The sequence below is a fragment of the Brachionichthys hirsutus genome, chromosome 16, assembly GCF_040956055.1.
Source record: "Brachionichthys hirsutus isolate HB-005 chromosome 16, CSIRO-AGI_Bhir_v1, whole genome shotgun sequence".
Classification (NCBI taxonomy): domain Eukaryota; kingdom Metazoa; phylum Chordata; class Actinopteri; order Lophiiformes; family Brachionichthyidae; genus Brachionichthys; species Brachionichthys hirsutus.
Window position 1 is genome coordinate 843421 of NC_090912.1, and position 10691 is coordinate 854111.

At 53.9% G+C, this 10691-nt stretch overlaps 2 protein-coding genes across 2 annotated transcripts; both read right to left on the minus strand.

Annotated features, from left to right (window-relative positions):
• Nucleotides 1-178: 178 nt before the first annotated feature.
• cdc27 (cell division cycle 27) lies at nucleotides 179-7315 on the minus strand. Its single transcript, XM_068749533.1, has 20 exons — nucleotides 7200-7315; nucleotides 5263-5338; nucleotides 5037-5184; nucleotides 4588-4713; nucleotides 4396-4493; nucleotides 4164-4309; nucleotides 3865-4085; nucleotides 3539-3638; nucleotides 3282-3391; nucleotides 2962-3061; nucleotides 2698-2869; nucleotides 2438-2610; nucleotides 2138-2290; nucleotides 1860-1940; nucleotides 1647-1774; nucleotides 1319-1436; nucleotides 1093-1221; nucleotides 939-1013; nucleotides 735-864; nucleotides 179-535 (listed from the first exon to the last, which is right to left on the minus strand). The coding sequence occupies exons 1-20, from the start codon at nucleotides 7224-7226 to the stop codon at nucleotides 444-446; spliced, it is 2403 nt and encodes an 800-aa protein (XP_068605634.1). The 5' UTR covers nucleotides 7227-7315; the 3' UTR covers nucleotides 179-443.
• A 478-nt stretch (nucleotides 7316-7793) lies between these two features.
• Nucleotides 7794-9667, minus strand: gh1 (growth hormone 1). Its single transcript, XM_068750215.1, has 6 exons — nucleotides 9514-9667; nucleotides 8848-8978; nucleotides 8638-8754; nucleotides 8320-8460; nucleotides 8085-8231; nucleotides 7794-8016 (listed from the first exon to the last, which is right to left on the minus strand). The coding sequence occupies exons 1-6, from the start codon at nucleotides 9521-9523 to the stop codon at nucleotides 7954-7956; spliced, it is 609 nt and encodes a 202-aa protein (XP_068606316.1). The 5' UTR covers nucleotides 9524-9667; the 3' UTR covers nucleotides 7794-7953.
• Between the last annotated feature and the right edge of the window lie 1024 nt (nucleotides 9668-10691).

Consider the following 10691-nt stretch of genomic DNA (forward strand, 5'->3'; position numbering starts at 1 on the left):
AGGTTTTAAATTATTCTAATTCTATTCATGGTTTATTAACATTTGGTCAAAACCTGTGAGAAATATCTAATATAAAAATCATGTCCCCCATTTATGGGCTGGACTTTCTCGCTGAGTTTTGTTCACCGGCTTGAATCAGAGCTCTGATTGGCCGTCGGCAACAGGAAGTAGACACGCAGCATTTCAACACCTTTTTATTGACTTGTTTCCATAACGCTGATAAAAAGAACTTAAAAAAAATAAAGAACAGCTGTGATGTCAGAGGAGGAAGGAGGAGGCGGAGCTTCAGTCCAACAGCAGTTCATTTCAGCCATTCGGGAGGGAGGCGGCGAGGGGAGGAGCTTAACTGAAGATGTGTTTGTCAGAACACTGCTGAGCAACTGAACTCCTCTGGCCAATTAGAGAAGGGCGGGGCTGAGTTTAGATGAAACGGGGGGGCGGGGTTAGAGGACGTCGTCACTCTCGGCCGTGTGGAGCTGCGTGTCGTCGGCGTCCGTCATGACGCTGCTGTCCTGACTGTCCTCAACGTCGGCCGCTAGAGACGGGCGGAGACAGACAGAAAGAGGACCTCAATGCCGGGCTCCACCTCTGATCAGGGATCAATCGTGATTGGTTGTCGGGGGGTTCGGGTCTGAGAATCACAATCTAAGCCACGACTGATAACGATAACCCTTGATGACCAATCGGTAATCAATGACCCGGGAGAGAAGCACCTTCGTCTTCGTCCGTCTCACCTTCGTCTTCGGGCAGGTATCTCTTGTCGATGGCTTCTTTTATCTGGTTGTTGGCTCCTTTCGGATCCAGATCCATGGCCCAACTGAAGTTCATCAGAGCCAGGTGAGTCTGGCCCAGCTTCTTATACACCTGAGAGACAGACAGGTGGTCAGCGAGACAGGCCCTTCAGACGGCCCCGCCCGCACAGGTCAGGCGATCGCTACCTTTCCTATGAGGAAGTAAACCAGAGACTCTTTAGGAACGATCTGCTTCAACTCCTCCAGTTCCTGAAGCGCCGCCTGCAGGGAGACGGGCGGGTCAGAGAGACGGGCGGCCGCTGCGACGGCATTGATCCCGGATCGGTAGCGTATCGGTCACCTTGTACTTGTCGTTGGCGAACAGGATGGACGCTCGGTGGAACTTGCAGAGCGGGTTTTTGGGGTCGATTCCGATCGCCCGGTTCAGAGTCTCTAAAGCTGCGTCAGATTTCTTCAACGCGTGCTGCACCTGCACGGAGACGGAGACAGAGGGCCTCAGGTGCCACGCGCTACGCGCCAGCAAGCTAACGGCTAGATTAGCCTCTAGATGCTACGTGCTAACGTACCACGCCGATGTGACACAGCAGCACCGAGCTCTGAGGGTTGATGCTTAAAGCCTTCTTAAAGTGGATCTCCGCCAAGTTGAACTTCTCCTGCTTGTAGTAAATCATCCCCAGACCGTACCTGGACACACACACGCACGCACACACACACACACACACACACGCACGCACACGCACGCACGCACGCACACGCACGCACGCAACCATCAGACACACCGAAGCAGTTAAAAATGGACCTTTTGGAGCAGCCTCCGTCCAGCCTCTTAATTCAGAAGGGTGAAGAATTTCTCTACCAACGGCAACATGGTGTTGGTTACCACGGTTACCGTACCAGGCGTTGTAGTGTCTGCCGTTGACTCTGATGGCGTTGCGGAAGCAGGCGAGGGCTCGGTCCAACTCCTCCGTCAGAACAAACTCGTGACCCAACAGGGTGTAGGCGTACGCGAAGCTCGGGTCCACCTGAAACGGGTCAGAGAGAGAGAGAGAGACGGGTCACAGTCAGACAGACAGGAAACCAACAGTAGCCATGGTAACAGCAGCTCACCTGGATGGCTCTCTGGAAGAACTTGATGGCGATATCGTGCTCCCTCTGCAGACTGAAACAATTCCCTGCTACACACCAGGCCTGCAGAGAGACAGACGGGCGGTCAGAGAGACAGACAGAGAGACAGACGGGCGGTCAGAAAGACAAACGGGCGGTCAGAAAGACAGACGGGCGGTCAGAGAGACAGACAGAGACAGACGGGCAGTCAGAGAGACAGACAGAGAGACAGACGGGCGGTCAGAGAGCGAGACAGGCGGACCGGGACAGGCAGGTCTCACCTCAGGACAGTTCTTGTCCATGTCGGTCAGGTCTTTGGACAGGGCAGACAGGGCCACGTCTTTCTGCAGGTGCCACAGCGTGGTCGAATAAATCTCCATCCCTTCCACTCGATAAGACTCGATCCTGCGGACCTCGCTGAACAGACGCTCCGCCTACAACCAGACGCAGCAGCCAATCACACGCAAGCAGGCGCCTCTCCAGCTACAGCGCTTCCCGTGAAAAGGTGAAGTAACCCAAGCCACAAACCGGACCGGGGTCGCTGGCGGCGGCGCCACCTGGCGGCGGCCGGTGAGCGTTACCTGCATGTACTCGGCCAGCTCAAAGTAAGCCCTGCCGATGTGCGTGAGGACCCAGCCCGTGTTGTGGTGCTGGGGGGGCAGGGAGCTCAGGATGCCGATGGCTTCTCTGCAGTTGTACAAACACAGCGCCTGGTAACCGCGACCCAACTCCCTTAGCAACGCCATCACGCTGTCTGCACACACACACACACACACAAACGGAACGCGTCACGCCGCCGCTGACACACGGACCGCGTGTCGCTGAGGTCCGGCGGGCCGACCTGCCGCTGCCCTCTGGTACTGGGGCACTGGGAGACTCAAACTGGGATCCAGTCTCAGGATGTCCAGACTCTCGTTCAGGTTCCCGCTGTTTGACGTTTTTGCCGATTTGCATTTGGTTTTCCTGTTCGGGATCTTCGTGGGAAACTTCATCTTTAGTTTCTTGCTGTTCTCCTGCAGAGACAGACGGTGGACAGGATGGACAGGATGGACATGAGACACGTGGACATCGCAGGGGGGCTGAGGGACGACTTCACTGCCGGTACCTTGGCAGTAGAGCTGGCGCTGGTGAACAGTCTGGAGCTCCTCCTGGGCTGAACGTTGGGAGGACCCGTCATGCTGGGACTGAGGACCTGAGGGGAGCCACTGGGAGACAGACAGACAGGCCGTCAGACAGACAGACAGGCCGTCAGACAGACAGGCCGTCAGACAGACAGACAGGCCGTCAGACAGACAGACAGGCCGTCGGTCAGACCACAGCGCATCACACAAAGCCTTTTGCTGAAGCTCCGCCCTCCTCACAGGAAATTGATGAAATATCGACACGGAGGAGGGTTGAACGTCCGGAAGTGGTTGTCATAGTTACCTAGTGTGAGGAGCAGAGCTCTGTGATTGGTTGAAGGGGATGGGGAGAACGTCTCTGCTGTTCCCGCTCTGGCTGAAGACAGACTTGGACTGACTGATCCTGGAGACAGACTGACAGACAGACAGACAGGCGAGGAGGATGCAGACAGACAGGTGAGAGTGGAGACTGAAGTGATTGACAAGTAGATTATTGATCCTGATTTGGACACATTTAAGGCCGACAGCTCAGTGTGTGTGTGTGTGTACGTGCACGTGTACCTTCTTGCTGGGAGCTGTAGGCTGCGTTTCCATGGTAGCTGTATAGTTCTGTAGATACGAAGGGTCTCCAGGGCTGGGGTCCAGGGGCAGGATGCCAAAACTACACACACACACACACACACACACACACACACACACACACGTTCATACTGGATCTCCTACAGTTCTCACTGGGAGTGATGACATCAGAGCTCGTTGCTAACGGTTACAGGCAGTAGTGACCTCTGACATCACACAGAAGATTTAACACCCACAGGTAGAAATGTGAAAAGAAGCCAAACAGGTCACGTGACCTTTACCTGCACAGGTAGCATCAGGCAACTCACCTGGGCGTTAGAGGGCTGAGTGCCGCGGGGCCTCCCAATAAACTCCGCCCACTTTTGGGCTTGTTCTGTTTAGCCAGTAGGGACGCAGCTGACGCCATGGAAACGGCACTACCCAATATGGAGCCGGCCTCCGAGGAGATGAGGGAGGAGTCGATGTACGACACCGACAAATCAGAAGTCAGCTTTCCATTCGAAGATTCTAGATTCAAACGATTCAACTCCTGCAGAGAGAAGACAGACGTCAGGCTGGAGCCGCCCGGCAACATCCCGTCACTGCGAGGCGCGCTCGTTTCGGGTACCAGTGTGTCCTGCGGAGTCTCCATGAGGGCGGTGTCTAAGCGGTGGGAGGGGTTTTGGGCAGGGCTAACAGAAGGAGGGGGCGGGGCTATAGAAGAGGTCTGTAGACAGGACAATCTGAAGACCTGATCTGGATCTGGTTTCTCTCCTGGAAAACAGACGCACAGGTAACGCACGCACACACACACACACAGACCTAGAAAGAGTGTGTGTGTGTGTGTGTGTGCGCGTTACCTAGGTGACAGAGGTTCTGGAAAGGTGACCAGAGGAACGGGTTGAGTGTTAAACTTCTCTGGAAACACTCGGCGCCTTTAGCAACACGATCCGTCTTACTGCTCAGAGAGAGAGACAGGCAGATCAGTGACGGTGCTTAACCCCCTCCACGCCACTACCGGACTGGGAGGACTGGGAGGACTGGTCCAGTACCAGTAAATGTGTCCCAGCAATGACAGGGTGAAGGAGGCCGAATCCCCGAACTCTGTGATGATGTCATCCTGACTCTTCTGTTTGTTCAACACTCCACCAATCAGGACCTGCTCTCCTTCAGCCAGCCTGAGACGGACAGACAGGGGGACAGACAGGGGGACAGACAGGTGGGCAGCCAGGTGAGCAGGCAGGGGGACAGACAGGGGGACAGACAGGTGGAGAGACAGGGGGACAGACAGGGGGACAGACAGGGGGACAGACAGGGGGACAGACAGGTGGGCAGCCAGGTGAACAGGCAGGGGGACAGACAGGGGGACAGACAGGTGTTTGGAGATGCATCAGGCTGCAGCGGCTACACAGAACATTTGTAACATCTGCTGTATTGATCCCTTTTAAACTGCCGATCAGCAGCTGATCAATAGACTAGTGGCTTGTGGGCGTGTCCTTACTTGCCGAGTTCGACGCAGCACTTTGCCAACAGGAATCGGACCTGCGGCGTGGAGCAGCTGTGGGCCTTCAGCAGCCGGTAGGCTTTATAAGGCTTCCCAGAGCGGTAGTAGCATGTGGCTAACAGGTAGAGGGCCTCCTCCGAGCGCACTGGCAGACAGACAGGCAGACAGACAGGTCAACGGGTGGCCTCGCAGGTTGATGGGTCGACACGCGGACAGGCGTTACCTTCAGCGTAGAGTCTCTCGGCGAGGAAGACGGCGTCCAGGAAGGCGTAGTGGTTCAGAGCCTGCCAGACTGCAGCCTGCCGGAGACAACAGAGCCGGGTCAGCAACGATCCGGGACCCCCGGGTCCAACCAGACCCGGGTCAGCAACGATCCGGGACCCCCGGGTCCAACCAGACCCGGGTCAGCAACGATCCGGGACCCCCGGGTCCAACCAGACCCGGGTCAGCAACGATCCGGGACCCCCGGGTACAACCAGACCCGGGTCAGCAACGATCCGGGACCCCCGGGTACAACCAGACCCGGGTCAGCAACGATCCGGTTGGGAGAACCTCTGATTGATGCCGATGTACCGAGAGAGAACCGAGTGTTTGGACGAAGCCGGATTACACGTTAATAATTTAATCTCTTTGTCGTAACGTCTTCCAGCGACGCGACGCCGTTCGCGTGCAACAAATCCTCTCCCGGCGATCGATCGGTTTTACGCGTGCCAGACGTGAACGACGACGGATCGATACTCTCGATCATCTCCGCATCGCTCTGGACAAAAAGACAAGATGAGATTAACAAAAAGAGAGAAAAGTTTAAATCAATAGGGAGGAGAAATCAAAGATCTGTTCGTCAAAATAAAGAACGTTAAAGTTATTGACCGTCACCGGAACTACAACCAGCTGGATGAGCTGATTTTATCATTCTATTGTTGTAGATTATATTTCGGGTTTGTTTACAACATGTCTGGATTACCAACAGAACACTGAACCATCTTTACAAACTCTAATTCCATCTGGAAGCTGCTGCTAGCATCAGGTTAGCCAAACGGCTCTATGACCGGATGGATCTCCACTGGTTCATTGACTGTGAAACCTGATTAGCACCATGCTAACACACCTGTATTACATCAACACGCTCCTGCTGCGTTTTAATTCATGTCACAATATACCTGCGATCGGCATCGACCGCATCAGACCCGACTCCAGGCTGTTTTTACTCGGTTTAGCCATCGGTGATGGCAGCTAACCCAGCTGACCGGCTGCTAGCTGAGATTAGCTCGCGTTAGCAACAAGAAGCTACCAGTTCCGGACCATGTTTAGCCCCGGTGCTGCGGACAGTCTGGAGTCAGACTCAAACAACAAGCCCGGCGGACTCTCCGTAACACCGGTCATGTAGATCTGGAAACTCTTGGGCGATATTTCTGCGGACCGGAGCTAAACATTAGCTCGGGTATTAGCCAGCTAGCAAAACTACATTTCAGCATTAGCAACACTAGCAACGTTTTCCTTGGAATTTAACTGATTAATGGCGCCCGGTTTATCTACATCTTGGGCAGACGGTGTCTAATAAATACCGATCTATTCGGTTTTAATGAATTCAATCGGAACAAGTTTATTTCGGCATGAATCAACTTTGGTAACTGTTCAAGCTAACCCAGCCGCCCACAGCTATGCACGTCGTTCTAAGGAGAAGGCGAGGACCGCGAGAACAGAACAAATTAACGTCATATTATCTAAAATAAATATCGTGTGTGTATTTTATCTGCGCCGAAGTCAAAAGCGGCAGAAGGACAGACACGAAGGACGACAGGAACTCCCCTCCAGACTTCATTTACGAAGCGACACCGACATAAAGCTCAATGTGACACATTTCATCCGGGAGTGCGGCGTGACTTCCCCGAACAGGAACCGCCTGCTGCTCGCTACATGAACGAGCTGAGTGCTGAACTATGCGACGCCTTCCGGGCCGAACCACACCGGAATAATGTGTGTTTTAACACCCTGAATGGAGGCACATCGGTCCCACCGCTAGCGGCGGGCTGCGTGGCCTTTGGCGGGGGGGTACGCTCACACCGCGTACGGGACCATCCGCTGAGGCCGGGAAGGCAGGAGGGCTTCGTGAATACTCGACTCCCCGCTCATGACAACGAGGTTATTCTGTGTTTTTACCTGGACAGGTTCCTGCAGGACCGTCATTCCGCTTCCACGCACCGTCGTTTCTTGTCGCCCGCTTCCCCTCTTCCCTCTCGACTCTTTCTTCAGTGTAGTCTCCAGGAGGAACTGCGGCCGAACATTTGAACCGAACACTCCGACCGTTACCAACCGAATAGAGACGAAGAAAGCCGAAGAGGAAAGGACGCTCGGTCGGAGATTGACGACACTGAAACGTATAGAGCTGATTAGCTGCGGCGCCCCCTGCTGGTAAAATGAATGTAGGCATCTGTGAAAATTCCCTTTTTCTATCGCCCCCTTGTGGGAGAAAATAAAACTGTCATCCACTCCCAGAATGAGTGTGAAGTGACGTCATCAGGATCCCCCACGTCTGATCCGTTTCATTGAACTGCAGTCAATGAAACGACCTGCTTTATGTCAGTGGGTGGAGGGTCTGTAACCATGGTTACAGCATAACCCACAGCTGGTGTGTGACCAGATGATGAAATATTAACTTAAGACATGAAGAAACAAAGGATGTCCACCAGTCATTGACACAAAAAACTTTATGCTGTAAGCATGACATCACTTCCTGTTTACAACTCATCATGACGTCAGAAAATGTTCAGGTTCAGCGTGCTAGCAACAAAGGGATCGATGCCAACGCTAATGCTAACCGTGGTTAAAGGAGTCAGAAGACAGAGGCAAAGCAACGGAACACACAGGATGACATCATCAATGGGAGGCGTGGCTTCCCATGATGGAGGCGGGGCTACAGGGTGCAGTTGGCTTCTGTAGAAAGTCGACATTTAGCCACCGTCAGATAGGTGTCCACCTGTAAACGCAAACAACACAACATCATTAAATCCTCCTGACGTCATCATCATCCTCATCCTTCATCACCTTGTGCATGTCCTTTTTGAAACAGGCCAGCAGCTCGTATGTTCGTCTCAGAGATTCCTCGTCTCCCAGAGTTTGGTAATAGTTCCCGTAAGGAGCCAACTGGACGGCGGCGCCATCGTTAAAGATCTCTGCTCCGTCCTGGTTGGCCTGCAGGAACAGGAACAGGAACAGCTGCTTACTGATGCACATGTGCTTGTTTGGTTAGATCAGTGTGTGTGTGTGCGTGCGTCCTCACCCTGATCAGGAGCAGGATTCCCGTCCTCAGTTCAGACAGTTTAGGTGAGATCTGGTTCCTTGGGGAGGAGCCAACCAGAGAACGACTGGGGAACTCCCAGGACTCGACCAATCGGTAGGAGATGGACAACAGCTTGAGAACCTAAACGCCATCAATCGACAGACAACAGCTGATGAACGTAGGATCCATCGATCGATAGAGGACAGCATGTCCCGCGAGACGCTTCAGGTGAAACTAAAGTGTGTGAGTCGTCGTCTGCGTGGCACCAGCTGGTGCGGGACAGTGTCGGGCGTCGCCTCGTGGGCGTGGCGTTCTTACCGAGCTGCGTTGCGTCTCGTGTTTGTCGATGGGACTGACGATGTAATCGGAGTTGCAGAAATCCTGCAGGAATATTTTGTTGAGTTGACGTTGCTCCTCCGTCTGCAAAGAGCTCTCCTGGCGAACACACACGGGACACAACATCATGCAGGACACAGAGGCGTCAACCTGTCCCCGTCTCGTGTCCCCGCAGGGCCACCGCGGACTTACGAAGTCGGTGAGGAGCCGCTGAGCAAGCAGGTGGAGGTGTTGGACTCTGCTCACGGCGATGGAGAACAGGCGCTGGCTGTCCGTGATTGGTTGGCAGGACACTCCCAGAGACAGCACTGACAGCAGGAGAACTACCGACGGGCCGAGAGACAGACAGGCGAGGGTGAGACAGAGTCATTGTGTCCTTTCATGGAAGGTCCCCTGGTGAAGGTGGCCCGTAAACCCGCTCCGACAGAACAGGACCCGCTGGTTGACTCCCAACACCCGCTGGAGCACGAGCTGGGACTCATCAGAGCCGACACCACGGGACCGAGCGTGTCCCGTGGTGTCCTCCTTAACCACCTTAGCCAAGAACGGGTTCGCCTCAAGGACAAAACGCTCAAAGACAGCCACGTTGTTCAGGCGGTTCCGTCTCGAGTGGACCTGTTTGTAGGGGAAACCAAAGAACCGCTCAACAAACACCTGGAACAGCACCAGGTCCGTGGACCAGGACTCGGCGAAACCTCCTGCATCTAAAGGACAAAGGACAGTGTCCATCTTTGGGAGCGGCTCTCTCAGAAGAACCCGGCCCGGTTCAGCCCGCATGGGACCCGGGGAGTCTTCAGCAAGGGCTTAATCTAGTTTAATAATAAAGGCCTCGGTTTAACCGCTGAGTCAGCGTCTCACCTTTGTCCATGGCTGGTCAGGAATCAGTTCTTAGTCTGGATCTGGTTCTGGTTCGAGGTCGGGCTCAGTCTCAGGTGCAGCCGGGGCTTCAGGTTCTGGTGAATCTGACCTGAGTTCAGGTGCTCGGCGTGTTCTGTTGTTCTCGCCTCAACGTTTTATCGTTTTATAGCAGAAAAGTTGATGAATAAATTCAGACAGAAACACAACACCGAAAAAACAACCGCAGCGAGCGTGTGTGTGTGCGTGTGTGTGTGTGTGTGTGTGTGTGTGCTCTGGAGCCGGCATGTTCTGGTCCAATCCGGGTCCAAGTCCTGGACACAAGGTGGACCAGCAGGGGCTCCAATGTGACCCCGAGCCTCAAGACTCAATCGGCCCAGAACTGTGGCCCAACGAATCCTGCTGAACCCGAACGGATCAGTACTGTCGGAACATGTTGTGAAACGGTCCAGGACAGGTGTCCCACAGGTGTGAATTTATTCACAGCGGTCACTGACCTGAGGTCAGTTTAACTGTGGCGTCACACAGGAAGCTGCATTTATTCAGCGGCCATGACAGCGATACGAGCCGAGCCACAAACAGGAACCGGGCTCATGAACAAATCACGTCTGATCCGGAGCGACTGAACCAGGAAGGATCGATCAGGATCCATAAACGGCAGGAGCGTGACGGCGCCGTGGAGAACCGCAACACAACAACAACAACAACAACAACAACAATCATCATCTTCATGACACACGGAGACTGCTGTATATTTACAGTGTGGGATAAACAATTTGTTTTTGCATATTAAAATACGTGTGTGTGCGAGTGTGTGTGTGTGTGAGTGCGTGTGTGTGTGTGAGCGTGTGTCTCAGTTTAAATATTCATTCCTCCAGCAGAAATACACTGATTCATGTTGATCCCCCTCCATGACGATGGACAGCTCACCTGTGCAGGTAACGGGTCTCACCTCTTCATGTCTTCATCATCCATGGCCTCATGAGTGATGATGATGATGTCTCTTCACTGCAGGGTTTGGGTTGAACAGGACATGGAGCTTAAGGTGACAGGAAGGACCAGTAGAACCGGTGTTCTAAGGACCGGTCAGCATGTCTCCACCAGTAGAACCGGTGTCCTAAGGACCGGTCAGCGTGTTTCCACCAGTAGAACCGGTGTTCTAAGGACCGGTCAGCATGTCT

Coding starts and splice junctions, on each gene's coding strand:
- gh1 (XM_068750215.1), bottom strand. Junction 8,755..8,847: donor AGCGGCTCCTCACCGACTTC/GTAAGTCCGCGG, acceptor TGTGTTCGCCAG/GAGAGCTCTTTGCAGACGGA. Junction 8,461..8,637: donor ACGAGACGCAACGCAGCTCG/GTAAGAACGCCA, acceptor GATGGCGTTTAG/GTTCTCAAGCTGTTGTCCAT.
- cdc27 (XM_068749533.1), bottom strand. CDS start 7,226: ATGACGGTCCTGCAGGAACCTGTCCAG. Junction 4,494..4,587: donor TTGCTGGGACACATTTACTG/GTACTGGACCAG, acceptor CTCTCTGAGCAG/TAAGACGGATCGTGTTGCTA. Junction 1,222..1,318: donor TGCTGTGTCACATCGGCGTG/GTACGTTAGCAC, acceptor GTCTCCGTGCAG/GTGCAGCACGCGTTGAAGAA.